We start from the raw sequence: 14,769 nt of genomic DNA, 5'->3' as shown, positions 1-14,769 counted from the left end.
GAGGGTCACCGCCTAGCAACCGCCAGCCAATCGCCGGGCCCGAGAAGGTGTGCGGCGCGCGCCAGCCAATCCGCGGGCTGCCTGCCGCCCCGCGCCCTCCCATAGGCCAGGAGCCGGCGGCCGTAAGGCGGGGCCGACTGTCGTGACGCGGCCGGCGCGCTGCCGCGGTGTCCGCTCTGTCCGCTGGGCCGGGAGCCGCCGAGGGCAGCGAGGGCGGCGAGGGCGGCGAGGGCGGCCGGGCTCCGGAGCGGCCATGGCGGGCGCGCTGGTGCGAAAGGCGGCGGACTATGTCCGGAGCAAGGACTTCCGGGACTACCTCATGAGGTGCCGACTTCCCCGGGCTGGAGCCCCCGAGGGCCGCGGGAGGCCGGGGCCGGGCCGCGCGGACGAGGGCGCCCGGGGCGGCGGCAACGAAGGGGCCGGACGGGTGCCCGGACCGGCGGGGGAGGCCGGGCGCGGGGGGGTCGGCCCCGAAACGCCCCTGCCCGCCGGCGCGGCCGGACTCCAGGGCCGAGGACGCGCCGCCCGCGCCCCGTTCCCCGCCGACCCTCCGAGGGCGGCTGTCGCCGACGTCGCGCGCCTTTGCTGGGCCGCCCGGGCGCGGGCCTCGTGCCCAAGCGCTTAACTTGGCCGCGGTTCGCAGCAGCTCGTCGGGGAGCGCGGCGGGGGGCCGGGCTCGGGGTGGGCTGCGCGGCCGTCGGAGTCCCGGCGGCGGAGGGCCCCGCGGGAAGCCCGCTGCCGGGGACCAGCACCCCGGGATCAGTCCCGGACCTGCGTGCAGAGGCCGCGCGCCTCCGACTTCGCGGGGGTCGGGGGGGAGGGGACTCATCAGCGGGGCGGGCGGGTCTGGAAAGAGACGGTCCCCGCCAACCTTCCCCGCCGACCTTCCGGAGAGGGGCTGCGGGGGCGGCAGGACGGCCGGGCCGGTGCTGGGCCGAGCGGTCCCTGGGGTGCCCCGCGGCCGCGTGTCCCCGCGGTGATGGCCGGTTCCCCTTGGGCGGCGGCCTCCAGGGTCCGGACACCGAGGAAGACGCGCGTGGGCGCGCTGAGCACGAGCGGCCCCGCTGCGCTGTTCGTTCCGGGCGCCGCGCCCGCGGTCTGACCGGTTCTCCCAGGTCGGCTGCGGAGCGGGGCTGCTCGGGCACCTTCTCCTCCAGCGTCACCTTCACGGGTCAGGGTCTGAGCCGCTCACTCTTAAGGGACCTTGTGTCCCTGCGGCCCTCGGCGGCGGCGGGTGTTGCGCGGCGGCTGCCGGGCCCGGCGGCGGCGGCGGCCTGAGCTGTGTTCCTCCAGGAAGAGGCGTTCTCTCTAGACCTCGTCGGAGGACGCTGTCCGCCCCCGGCCCCCGCCGCGTCCCTGGGACCCGGGAACCGTGTGGCCAGCAGCGTGGCCGCGTTTTCCAGGACAGACTTGGGATCGTGTCACCCAGGTGACAGGCCCGCCCGTCCCTCGCGTGAATCGCACTGCGTCGTCGCTTTACTAACGTGGGTTTCCAAGTGGGTTTTCAGCGGTGGGGTTTTGTGTTTCCCGCTTGGTCACAGGAGTTACGAGAGCAGGCCCCGAGCCAGGGCGCCGTGGGAACTGTGACGGGCTCTCGGTGGGAAAACCCCGGCCGGAGAGGGCATTGCCGTGACAACTAGGGACACTTAAACCGGACGGGTGTTAAATAATTCAGTAATCGGCAGGTTCTGTGCCAGGAGATGCCGGTGCCCTTAACCCTTGGTGGCGAGTGTGCGGATCCGCGTCCCTGGTGTCCACCGTGTGGTCCTGGGCGCGTCCCTGCGCTTTGGTGGCTGTTGAATGACACCGTGTGGTGCTTGGCAGTTCCCTTCTGTTGCGTGTGACCCCCTGCGTTCCTGGTCCTGGTCTCGGTGCCGCTCGCTTCCCTTCTCCCCAGTTCCTTCTTCCTCGTGTGCTCAGACCTCGTCCTCTAACACGCGTTTCTAAAGAAGCGCTCCACGTGTCTGATGCCGGATCAAAGGAGCTGCCGGCCCCCCGCTGTCAGCCTCCCTCCCGGAGCTGGGGTGAGGAGCAGTGAGGGCGAGCCGTGGACTCCGAGGCAGGACACGCGTGTCCGCGTCGGGGCCTTCAGGCAGACCGATGCTGGGGCGGACCACGCCTCCCGCGTGGCACGGGCGTGTGCGAAGACGGTCTCTTCGGAGCCGACGTCGTGGAGCATGTGCGAGTCAGTTAATCATTAGCGCGTGTGTGAATCCCGGTCGTGGGCTGTTCGCGAGGGATGTGCTCTGGTTAATGCGGTGTCAGCTGCTTAGTTTCAGTGCGCAGGCTTCTGGGGCGGCGCTAAGGGCTCACACTTAGTAACCAGGGGCGCACCAGCGGAGCAGCTAGGACCCTTCCCCGAGTGACCGGCGTTGGGGCAGGCTTGGGAATCAGGTAGTGCGGCGCTTCACTGGCCGCAGGAGAACAGTGGTGTCCCCGCCACGCAGAAGGCTCAGGACCCCTCGGCCCCGCGCCCGGGATGCTCAGGCGGGGGTGCAGGCTAGAATTTACAGGAAGAGAGCGGAGCACAAGAACGGCCTTGGAAGGAGGGAGGTGGTGGGCCCTTCCCGCGCACCGGTCCCCCCGGCGGCCCCTCCTCCGCGAGCCGCTGCGCGCTCGCCCGCGCTGGGACCGGCCTCGGAGGGCGCCGCGAGCCCCGCAGCAGAGCAGCCGTCCGCGACCCCTGCAGATGCTCTGGTGACCGGTGAGGCGTGACCCGCTCCTGGGCGGCGCCCCCAGCAGCCCAGCCCCGGCTTCCACCAGGACGGGAGAGGGGCAGTGACGGCAGGGGCCGTGGAAATAACAAGGGGCTCGGAAGAAGGCAGCCGCGTGCGGCGAAGGAGAGAACAGGACGAAGCTCCTTCGGTGGGAGCCCCCCTGCTCGCCCCCGTCAGCCGTGCTCCGCCCTGCTCAGCCCGGAGGAGAGCGTTCTCCCGCGCGGGCGTGCACAGTCGTGAGTGGGCCCGAGAAAACCTTCACCTGGACGTTTGGGGGTTCTGTTTAACCTTCACTGAGGTCAGATAAAAGCAGCACACCGCATAGAAGACCAAGGCTTCTTACCCAGCTGTGCGTGGCTGTCCCCACATGGCGGTGTGTGTGCTGCTTATGAGCGTCTCTCTCTCTGGAACGGACACTCATACATCCCAAGAGGCTTTTCTCCTTCTCCTGGGTCGGCTCTGCACAGATAGGACTTTTAGATGTTTTGACTGAGTACTTGATCTGTTTTGAACATCTCTGACATAGAATTAAGGGTTGTTAAGTTGCGGATTTTAGTGTTTACCAGCGGTGCTCAGACAATGACTTTATTCTCGGACCGTGTTACACCATTAAGTCACTATTAATGTGAAGTAATCACATTTTCATGACCACTTCCATGCAGGACTCTTGGATCGAACAGCATACGAAGGCAGGCATTTCCTTTTTCACATCCCTTTCTATAATTTGAACTGTTGTATAATTCAAGGAGAAAGTACTGAATTGAAACTAAATTGCCTCTAAGATGACATTTTAGATTTTTATTTAAAGATTTCATTCCTTTTTAGAGAGAAGGGAAGGAAGGGAGAAAGAGAGGGAGAGAAACGCCGATCGGTTGGCTCTCACACGCCCCCAGCTGGGGACCCGGCCCACGACCCAGGCACGGGCCCCAACGGGGGGTCGAACGGGCGATCCCTGGGTTTGCAGGCTGGCACTCAATCCATTGAGCCACACCGGCCAGGGCACGTTTCGGATCTTAGGTCCTGCTCCTTGAAAAGCGTTTCTGTAGGGAAAGAGTGCGGTGGCCGACGCACAGCTCAGTGAGGCCTGTGCTCAGAGCCGGAGGAGGGACTGCCGTGCTGGGAAGGGGAACGGAGGCTTTGCTGTCATGGGATTCCGCAGCCTGTCCTTCTGTCCGACCCGCCGCTTCCCGGGGAGTGGCCCCTTGAAGCCCGTGCTGTGTAGTCGGAGACACAAGCCACAGACGGCGGCTGAGCACTGGCGAAGTGGCCCGACTGGGGTCCCCCTGAGTGGCAGCCCCGCAGCCGCAGAGGCCTGGGACACAGTGGGACATAGGCTGTCTCGTTAATGAGTTTTCACTGGTTGTGTGTTCAAATGAGAATACTTCTGATTCGTTGGAATAAATAAACCTAATAAAATTAACTTGTTTTTTCTTGTAGAAATTGCACAGTTATGTATAATACGTGGCTCCTGTTTATTTGTGACTTGCATTATGTTTCTGTGGGAGCGCTCAGGGTTAAGCTTACTTTTTATAAAATTAAGGCTTATTTCATTAGTTCTAGGTTGTTATTAGAAATATGACTAGACTGGCTCAGGGGAGAAGAGCGTGTAGTTCTGGTACTGGGACGTGAACACATGTGCGGTGGAAGCAAACTGAAGGCCCAGACCTTTGAAAACATCTGACCCTTCCTTCCTTTCTCTCTCTTTTCCATGTTTCCCCGTCTGACCCCGGGCGTCGTCGCACCGAACAGCACGGTAAGGAAACGGGCCCCGCTTCGTTGTGGGCCTTGGCGGGTTCCGCATTCACAGCGGTGGGCAGCAGGCCTGGCTCCCGTGGCTGGGGCGCAGCGCCCCGGCCTCTCCGGTAACAGCCCGCACGGGGCCCCCTATGAAGTGGGGACAGAGGTCCCGAACCACAGACAGGCCGCGGGAACACGTACTTGTTGGAATGCTCTTTTGTGTCCAGTCAGGAATTATAATGGAGTGAAAATTTTCCCATTTAATCCAGAATATGTTTATCTTTTCCTTTCAAAACTTTATCATGAAGCTCCTTATTTTTAGACCCTGACTGGCAGATACCTGATTCGCACAGACGAAGCGTAACTCAGGAAAGGAAAGAATGAGGCCCTTGTAGTCGGTACAAAGGGTGTGTTCGGCTTCCTGGGCAGATCTCTTAGGGGACCAGTGTTGAAAGGGTTTTCACCTTTATGTCCTTTCAAAGGCATATATGTAAGTGCAGGCGGTCACCGCGCACGTGCAGCCTTGCCTTGCGGACCCTGTTGCCGGTGCTCCGACTCTTGTCACACCTCCCCTGTGACACTGCCGGTGACGGAAGCCCCCGGGGCTCCTTCACCTTCCCGATGATGCGCGGTCCCCACTGCGAAGTGACGCCTTCACGCCCCTCGTGGCGTGGCTCTTCGGGCACCGTGACAAGCCCGGATCTGTGCACATCAGTCGCCCCCGGGAGCAGCATGCGGGCAGAGCCGTGGGAGGAGGCTGCAGGGGCAGGGGGACTAGACCCCGGTGGGGAAAGGCTGGCCAGAGCGGAGGGGAGCAAGGGCACCAGCGACACCGTGCAAATGGCGCGACCCAGGACAGGGCGGGAGGAGGGGAGGGAGTGGGTGGGGGTGGTGCACCAGGAGGAGGGCGCTGCCCTCCAGCAGGCCCGGCAGCAGGGTGGCGCTCCGGTCACTCCAGCCTGAGGACGAGGGCACTGGTGGGCCATCCAGTGCCTCAGCGACACTGTGCCTGCCCGGCCTGCAGGGCTCATGCCCCTGACCCTGGCCTGCACCCCCGAGCCGGCCGCCCCGGACCTCTGATGGCCGGGAGCCTGGTGCTGTTTCTGGTTTCCCTTGTTCCCCCCCCCCCAGGGAGTTTCGGGTGTTGTCACTGCTCAGTGTTACAAGTGTGAGACCTGAAAACTGTTCTGCGCCCGAAGGTATCTCAGGTGCTGAGGGGCAGGGGAAGCTGGGTGCTGTTGAACATTCTGCTCCCAAGAATGGGGGTTCAGCCAGCACTGTGGCCCCCTTCACATTCTGAAGCATTCGCCAGTCGTACGTTAACGAAACCATTTTCAGTGTCATGGGAAAGCCACTGGGCTTATTTCAGCCTCAGAAATGAGAGTGAGCCGGATAGTGCGGCTGTTGAACACCGACAGCTTGGTTTTGGCTCCCGGGTTGCTGTGTGGTTGTAAAATGGGACACTGTCGGTCCGTTTCTGAAATACAAGCTGTTGCTGTCACTCTGAAAGTGTTTTCCAGTCCCAGTTGCCCAATAGCGAATTCTGAGTGTAGACTTCCAGGTGCTCAGGTCTTAAAACAGCTCACATGAGCTGAAAGCTGTTTTTCCCCTATTAAATCCGGTTCCTTTCTTCAGAAAAAGTATCCAGTTTAGGCTCTGCATTTTTAGAGATGTTGTGAAATATTTTGTATATTTCAAATACAAATTGAAAAAAATAAGTTTTAATGCATTTAAGCATTCAGTGACAAAGAATAGTTATCAGAAGATTTAAATGATGGCGAGAGGGAATTGTGGAAGAAGTGGATCTCATTGTAAGGCTCTCTAAACGGGACACTCAGAGGTTAGTTGCAATCTGAAAGCTGGCCGGGACCTTGGTAAACTGCCCAGGCCTTCCTGGCTCCCAGCTCACTGCAGGGCCTGCTGAGTCACAGGCAGGCCCTGGGCAGATCCCCAGGGAGCGGGCGTGCTGCGGGCACGGTGACTTGCCCCACGTTCCCACCGGGAAGTCAGAGAAATCGCGGTTGTTCCCGGCTCCACCTTCACGCCACCCCTCTTCTTTTCCGTCTCCTATTTTTATAGCACTTCTGGGGTCCAGTAGCCAACTGGGGGCTCCCCATTGCCGCCATCAATGACATGCAGAAGTCTCCAGAGATCATCAGTGGGCGGATGACGTTTGGTAAGTATGCAGCTTTGAACACCTAGAGGACTTTCACCTACTTCATTGTAAGAGCTCCAGACAGGACAGTCACTGTTAGAAAGTAACAGTGTGACGGTCTGAAGGTGTCCCTTGTCCACAGTGAGGAAGGAACAGGTGATTCCGAAGCACTGGCGTGGGGAGCCCTAAGATCCTGTCTGCCCGTCGGCCACTGCACCCGCTGACGAATGTGTCCCCTTGAACCGGACAGGGTTTGGAAACCGTGTTCCTGAGTTTACTTGAAGCCCTGGTGTTTGACCATAAAACTGCTGCGGGGCTTACACAGCCATCCCCTTGGGTGACGGACTGGGAACAGCATGGCGACTGTGACGGGGCCGGAGCGGTGTCAGCCTGCTCCCTCTGACACCGCGCTCCCGGGCATCCGACGCGCTTCCGTTCCCGGTGCACTTAGGCAGGAACTCGGCTCCCTCGAGGTTTTAGCAGAAGGGGCTCCTTCCTCGGCTGAGGCGGCTGAGCCGCTGCCCGCGGCGTGGCCCCCACCGCAGGCCCCGAGTGGTAAGCCGCGCCCCGCCGCCTCGTGTCTTTGCAGCGCTCTGCTGTTACTCCCTGACCTTCATGAGATTCGCCTACAAGGTGCAGCCTCGCAACTGGCTCCTGTTCGCCTGCCACGCCACCAACGAGGTGGCCCAGCTCGTGCAGGGGACGCGGCTCATCAAGCACCAGTAAGCGAGGCCCAGCCCATTGTGTTGTGGGCGGGACCGGGGAGAAGGAAGCCCAGCCGTGGGCTGAGGCGTTTCAAGGGGTGTGGGTGTGCGCGTGTGTGTGAAACTTCACTCTGAGCAGCCGTGTGCTGTCGGGTGCAGCGGAGGCCGGGCAGCTCCCACAGTGCAGGGCGGTCGGGCAGCGTGGAGCTGGGGCCGCGTTTTCCTAAGTGTCAGTCGGGATAAATATCACGTAAAGTGTCTTCAGGCCGCCCGAGGCCTCTGCAGCTGGCAGCGGAGCTGTTTCTCCTGGGCTTTCTCCTTGTGTTTATTTCCAGGATGACTAAGAAGGCGTCCGCGTGACGGTGGGAGGGGAGGAGCTGGTGCCTGGACAGGCAGCTTTGCCAGCTGCTGAGTCACAGAGTCCACTGTCATGTGTAACCCTGGGAAAGGACACGCGCAGAGAGCTATTTCTACTAACCAGACGGTCCCCACAGGGGCCGCCGCGCACCCCTGCACCAGCTCCGCTGCCCCCCAAGTGCTAAGCCCTCTCCTCCGAAGGGGCGCTCACAGCATGCGACCATTTCAGTAATTCCGATGACGGTTCTCTGCAGTAATGTATACACTGTGTCGGAATTTATTACTGAAAAGCTGCAGAGAACAAAATTTCTAACTCCCGAGTACTCAGAATTCCTGACTTTTTCTTTAATGTCCAGGAGACCTCCAGCCACTGGCCACACACGTAAGGTCTCCTACCCAGGGTTTGAAAGCGTGTCCGTTCCCAGGCAGTGTGTATTCTGAAATGCTGTACTTCATGGCAATAAACGACTTAAATATTTGTCAAATGCGAATGACCAATTGTGTTGCCCTGTGGAAGGAGCTGCCGGACTGTATTCCTGCAGGGCTTTTATGGGTAGGAGATGGAGCCCCGGGAGATGACCGAGGGGCGGGGGCAGGTGGGCTGCCGCGATCCCTGGAGCAGCCCTGGTCCCCGCCGTTGAGAACGTGCTGCTTCTCACGCGGGTCATGAGAGAACGCTCCCAAACGCCCCGAAGCCACCGGCTGGCCCGGGAGGTGCGCTGGCCTCCCGCTCCCTGAGGCGGGGTCAGAGCTCGCCATGTTGCGCTGGGACCGCCGACCCAGACCCCACTGGATGTGGTGCGGCCGCTGCGCTGGGCACAGGTAGAGGACGCCACCTCGGGACAGGCCCGAGCTGCTCCTGGAACTGGACACAGTGACCCAGTGTCCTGAGGACACGGTCGCACTTGGTCAGGGCTGTCACAGTGCACGGCCACGCTGGGTGAGGGGCCTCAGCAGCAGTACTAGCAACACCTCCCCTCCGTGGCAGCGTGGGGGACGCCGCATCTCCCTGCCCGGGCACCCTCCGAACAGCTCCCTTAATGTCACTTTCTGTCTGTCAGCGTGCTGGGCGGTCGACAAAGCTTTGGCACGTAGGCACCTGGGAGGCGCGTGGGCCTGGGGCTGCTTCCATCTTGTAAGGCAGGGGCGGGGCAAGACGTTGGGAGTCGCCAGGTGACAGGCCAGGGTCCCCTCGGCTCCCTGCCCCTCTGGCCTCTCCCGCCAGTCCCTGGGGCCGCTCAGCAGGAACCGGGCTGTCCAGGGTCCCCTCGGGCTCATTGCTCCAACTGAACTGGATTGAGGCTGCAGACAGCCTGGAGCGCTTGGTCGGGTAACTGCTCACTCCGCTTACTACGTGGGCGGCGTCAGCTCCGAAGGCGTCGCCCTGCCCAGGGGCTTCTGAAGCAACGGCCCAGCCGTCCCTTTCCTCTCCCGGTCTCTCCGGCTCTGGTTCGCTGGGTGGGATCTTGCTCCTCCTCTTGTCACTGTGGGACAGCCGCAGCCTGCCTGCCTCTGGTGCCGTGCAAGGAGCAAGGGGACCCTCCGCCCTCCGTCAGAGAGGTCGCCTAGCTCCCTGAGGGGCAGCCACAGGTGTCACCGCCCTGGAACCCAGGGCCCTGACAAATGCAGGTAACGTCCCTCATGCACCTGGCGAGCAAGTCCAGCAAGGCCACTTCTCACCAGGAGCGTCCTCCCACAGGCGGGAGACCTGTGAGTGAACAGACACCCGTGACGTTATGTCAAACACAGGAGTCGTGTGCAGGGCCCTCCGGGGGCCCTGACAGTGACCGTCCCACGTAAAGAAGAGGGAGGAGCCGAGACAAGTGGACTGAGCTCGGTGCTGGCTCCGGAATGGGGTCTGGGGCTTCCCACAGAGTCCCGGCTGCTGGCAGGGAGGAGGCACAGGGCAGCGGGGGCTGGGGGGGCGGGTGAGGATGGGGCCCCAGTCCGTCTGGTCCCTCACTCACTGCGGCACGGGCGCCAGCCTGCGGACGCTCCGCCAGAACAGCACGGGCTTCCATCTCCCTTCCTCCCTCTTTTTTGAAGCTTCTCGGTTGCTTTAGAATGACCCCATCCGTTGTCCGTCACTAGCAAAGGGGCGCTGAGAACAGCTGGGTGTTCGGCGGGCAGGTGGTGGCCTCGTGCACAGAGGACTGGCCCCCAGCTCAGCATCTGCGCCCTCGCTGGGGGCACGGGAGGCCCCTCCTGCTCCTTTGTCAGTGCTTCGTGGAGCTCGGCCTCGTGGAGACGTGGAAAGTCTCCTGGCCCTAAACACGAGAGTGTTTGCGCGGAGAGCGGTGCGCACCGAGGCTCCGTCCCGTCTGGTCCTCCATGTGTCCTCAGCGGCTGTGCCGTGGGGTTTGGGGGTTGTCAGTGGGGGACACAGCCAGCACTTCCAGGCACAGCTGCCCACGGAGGGTGTGCGTGCGAGGACGGGGTTGAAGCAAACCTTGGTTCCTTTCAAAGCCCGATAGTGCATACTCAAGTTTTTGTTTTTATTTTTTTAAAGATTTTATTTATTTAGAGGGAGGGGAAGGGAGGGAGAAAGGGAGAGAAACATCCGTGTGCGGTTGCCTCTTGAGTGCCGCCAGCTGGGGACCTGGCCCACAACCCAGGCCTGTGACCTCACTGGGAATCGAACCAGCAGCCTTCTAGTTCGCAGGCCGGCGCGCAATCCCTGAGCCACACCAGCCAGGAGTACGTACATACTCCGGTTTTCAAACTGCCACACATAAAACGCCGCTGAAGATACTCAAAGGCTCAACCTAGTTTTCATTTAAAATAAAGGACAGAGAGGGTTTGAAGATAAAAGCGAGCTGTGACTACCTTCCAAGGAAGCTGACGCCCAGTGTCACAGTAAAGTCACTCACGGGCAGAGGTGACAATGGGGCAGCACTTCCTGCACAGCCAGAACCGGCCGACTGGGCTGGAGTCCTGGCACGGAACGGAACCCCGGGCTGCAGGGTGACAAGTGCCGTTGGCAGGAGATCGTGGTGAAGTCAAGGGCCTTTTGTTCGCAGTCCCCTCTGGCCGCAGGGGTTCAGGCCCAGACCTCCCTGTCCTCCTCCCACGCTGCGCTCGGCTGGACCCAGCTCTGTGTCCGCACCTCCGGCTGTGTTCAGCTGCCCGTCCTCTCACCCTCTCTGCGTGCGCGCTCCGGGCAGCTCTGTGATTTTCTCAGATTTGTGCGTGTGGGGTGAGTACAGACTGCAGTGAGGATGGAAGCAGCTGTCAAATGACAGGATGTCCTGCACCTGCCCCGGCCACAGGCTGCTCCAAAGCCCTTAGATGGCCTCTGAGTTGCCTTTCTAGGGTCTGGAAGAGAAGCAGACATCAAACCGCCTCGTCAAAGCCAAGCCCCTGTGTGACCTGGGACTGGAGCGCTGGGCAGGTTGGTGGCCTTGGGGAGGGCGAGGGCCCCAGGCTGCAGAGCTCTGCGCGGGGGTGCTGTCCTGGTGCCGGGTCTGCCGCTGGGACGCACCCGAGCCAGGCCGCCCGCAGGCCCCAGGGCTGTGCTGTTCACTGAGGAGGGAACCGGAGCCACAGGCAAGCCCGTGCAGGCTCGCTGCTCCCAGGCTTTGTCGTGGAAGCCTGGCTCAGGGCACAGACCTGGCTCACCTACGGGTGCTGAGCAAGTGTTTGCCAGCAGGATAAAACGCTGCGGCTCATCCCTTCCTCCTGGGCCAGCTCTGCCTCCAGGTGCCTGCAGGGCCCATCGGAGGCAGGTGTGCTGGGCTGTCAGCCCGACGCACAGTTCCCACCTAAACCAGTCACACCGCGGGGTGACCCGTTCCCGGGAGCTCCCTGCAAAGGACAGGCTCCTCTATTAACCAAGCCCAGGCCCTGCTGAGGACGTGGCACAAACGCCCAATTCTCTCCTCTTCTGCCAAATTTGGAAAGTAAGGAATTGGTTCAATTTGTATTTCCGTTGTAACCGTTTCTAATTTTTTCTGGCTTTTTCTCTTTCGAGCATAATAGACAAGCATCTATCTGTACAGACTTGATGCGTCTTTCCCAGCTATGGCTGCTGGGAGCCCCCGCAGGTGTCCTTCTGAGATGACCCCACTCACCCTCCGAGAGAGTGTCCACATGTCCTGGCCCAGGCGGACAGCCTCCTGCCCACCCTGCCTGCCGTGCCCCCACCGCGGCCATTGCCGGGGGCTCCAGCTCCCTGTCGGAGGGGTGGCCCTGGTACTAGGACGGGGGCTCTTGGCTACTCTTGCTGCCCGAGGGATGTTGCTTCAGTTCACCTGACCTTTCACTCTGTTCCGTAAGCGCGGATCCTGCATGAAGCTGGGCTCGGTCATTTGTCTTCAGTGAGCAGGGGGATCTGTGGCCTTCTAGGGATACAGTCACGGGGGCTGGGCAGGCAGGTGGCCCCAGGGCCTCCCCCAGAGCAGGCAGCCCTCCAGCGACCGCCGGGGCTGCATGCGGCCTGCCCTGCAGCAGCGTGGCTCAGCCGGGCCCTGCCCTGGGCCCATGCCAGTTTGTGGCCGAATCGCGCCATCTGGCGGGCTCAGGGTCCAAGCTGAGGGCGGGAGGGGCGCGCCGGCATCTGCCGTAAGGAGCGCTAAGGCGTTTTCCACAGCACAGCCTCCCTGGTAGAACGCCCCCCACATCTACTCACGCGCACAGGGAACGCTTGGACGGGCAGCTCGCGGGTTGGTTCCTCGGGCTTGGTGTCGCGCAGGGCAGGCGGCGCCGCCTGTCTGAGAAAGGGCCTGGGACGGGGAGCCGCTGTGTTTTTGTCTGTAACCACCCCCTCTGCAGGCATGATTAACACGTGACCCTGACATGCTGACATGCCTGCACACGCACACACACACACCGCTGCCCCTGGTCTGACTTCCGCCTCCACACGTACTACGCGTGGGGACGCGGGTGGTGAGCAAAGGAGACCTGGTGCATCAGGATGGGCGCCGGAGAGCCCCCCTCCCCGCCCCCACCCAGGCTGCGCAAGCCGAGTCTGTCCCTGGTCACAGAGGGGCTTGTTAGTTCGGACGTCCTGGACCCTTAGTTTGTTAAAAAAAAAAAAAAAAAAAAGAGGAAAGACAAGCTAATCTCCGAGGGAACTTCGGGAGTTATACCTGCTCGTTCACGCGTGCAGAAGATGCTTGTGGAGCGCGTGCTGGTGGAGGCTGCGCAACCCTGGGCGTCCACGGAGGGAGAGTGAGGAACAGAAGGACCGACCCCGGCAGCCCCCCGATTGGGGGGCTCCCCCTCCGCCCTGGGCGGGGGGCACTGTGGGGCCAGGAGGACCACACCACTCCACTCCAAGCAGCCGCGACCAGTGCGAGGAGCTCTGAGACCTGGGGAGCCACGCGCGGGGCTGAGGCGCTCAGGGCGCACCAGCTGAGGTCCGCGCGGCAGCGGGGGAGCAGCCCCTAGGGACTGCCCTGCCCCCACCCCACTGACGCGGGGCGCGCGCCTGGACACCGAGTGAGCGCACCGCTCAGGTGCCCGGCTGCGGGGACCCCGGAGACCCCGGCTGGGCCTGGCGCCCACACCGCTGCGGAACCCCCGGCTTGTACGACTGCCACAAGCCGTCCAGCTCTGTTACGGGGAATCTGAAACTCAACGTCTGCACCCAGGAGCGGTGCTCCGTTTAACTGTCGAGGAACGTTTATCCGCATCCATTACATATACTGCCCTCGCCTGGGGTTTTTAGAAGCACAAGGAAGGTCTGTGAAACACACCCCCTGCTGCGCTGACGGGAAACCGGGCTCACCTGGCCGCTGTGACGGCGTAGAGCGCGCACGCAGCACTGTCCCAGTGCGGAGCGAGGAAACCACAGCGCACGCGCCCTGGGCGCGCGGGAGCCTTTGCAGCGGCACGTACGCCGCTCTCCTTCCTTCGTCCCTCGATTATCTATCTCCATAGGTAGCTCAGCACCAATCTGCAATTCATTTTCTGATCCAGGGAACAGAATCCACACCGATTCCTAGACTCCTGCCTTCCCAGCTAGCCCACCCCGGGCGGGGGCAGGACTCCTCGTCCTCGCCTGGGCTTCCACACTGCCAGCCAGGCAGCCGGCCACGCAGGACACACCAACACATAACCACCAGTGGAGGCCGAGATTCATTTTCTCCCCTACAACTACCCTGTTTATGTCTAGGACCCTTTAACGCGCTCTAGCTGCTGCTGCTCATTCGTTCTAGAAGCAGCTGCTGAGTGCCTGTCACGTGCCTGGCTCTGTCTGGGCCTGGGGCCGGGGCCTGGATGCGAATGAGTCCATTGAGGGGACAGCGGACTGTGGCCAGGCTGCTCAGCAGCGACTGGTGAGCGTGCGTCAGATGGACAGAGCAGTGAGGAGGGCGCAGGGCAGGGGCCCCTGGCCATGTCCTAATAGGTCCGGAAGGTGGGAGGGAGACCCCTAGGCCAGTGGGAGCCGGCCAGGAAAGGAAGCTTGCAGCAGCGGGGGTGGGGACAGGGCCGTGTGCGGGAGCAAGGTTTCAGGCCAGGAGAACCGAGTGTCAGAAGGCCTCTTGGTGGGACTCTGGATTTCAGACTCTGGGCAGGGTGGTCTGGCCAAACATGTGAGCCTCTTCATGTTTATACAACGGGCACATGTGTGAATGTATGTACCCATGCACACACATGTACACACGTGCATGCTGTAGAGAGATGGTGATGCAGGAGGCAAGAGCTGGGCTGCTCACGGCCAGCTGAGTATTTGTTCCGCGGGAACGGGGACACACGGAGGGTGGGTGAGCAGAGAAGATGAAGGAAGTAAGAGCGACCAGCACAGCCGCTCGGCGGAGGGCGGCCACCAGTGGGGCCCGGCTGGAAGGCTCAGCCGGCGCTGACACTGGCCAGGGCCGCGGGGCTCAGGGCTGGTCTGGGTGGAAACGTGAGGACAGTGCGCCCTCCCCTGGCCTTAGAGCAGCTCACTTGTTTCTGGGGGTGACGGCAGGAGACGCCACGGACAAGAACTGGGGTCTCTTTGGAAAACAGGCGGCATCATTACAACTCAGCCTCTTTCTAAAGGTTTGTCTGTCTCCTCTTCACTGCATGTTCCCTCTCAGCAATGACCCCTCGTGTCCTCCTTCCCGCCCACACTCGACAGCCAGTCCTGCCCAGGGTGCCTGCTTCCCGGCTC

At 61.9% G+C, this 14,769-nt stretch overlaps 1 protein-coding gene across 1 annotated transcript; it reads left to right on the top strand.

Annotated features, from left to right (window-relative positions):
• The first annotated feature begins 185 nt into the window (after window positions 1–185).
• Window positions 186–7,710, top strand: MPC1 (mitochondrial pyruvate carrier 1). Its single transcript, XM_090280074.1, has 5 exons — window positions 186–324; window positions 4,467–4,470; window positions 6,534–6,630; window positions 7,199–7,331; window positions 7,649–7,710. The coding sequence occupies exons 1-5, from the start codon at window positions 254–256 to the stop codon at window positions 7,671–7,673; spliced, it is 330 nt and encodes a 109-aa protein (XP_090136200.1). The 5' UTR covers window positions 186–253; the 3' UTR covers window positions 7,674–7,710.
• Window positions 7,711–14,769: the final 7,059 nt, after the last annotated feature.

This window comes from Furipterus horrens, unplaced genomic scaffold (assembly GCF_987537825.1).
Source record: "Furipterus horrens unplaced genomic scaffold, mFurHor1.1.pri manual_scaffold_6, whole genome shotgun sequence".
NCBI classification, from domain to species: Eukaryota; Metazoa; Chordata; class Mammalia; order Chiroptera; family Furipteridae; genus Furipterus; species Furipterus horrens.
This window is presented reverse-complemented; position numbering and strand designations above follow the sequence as displayed.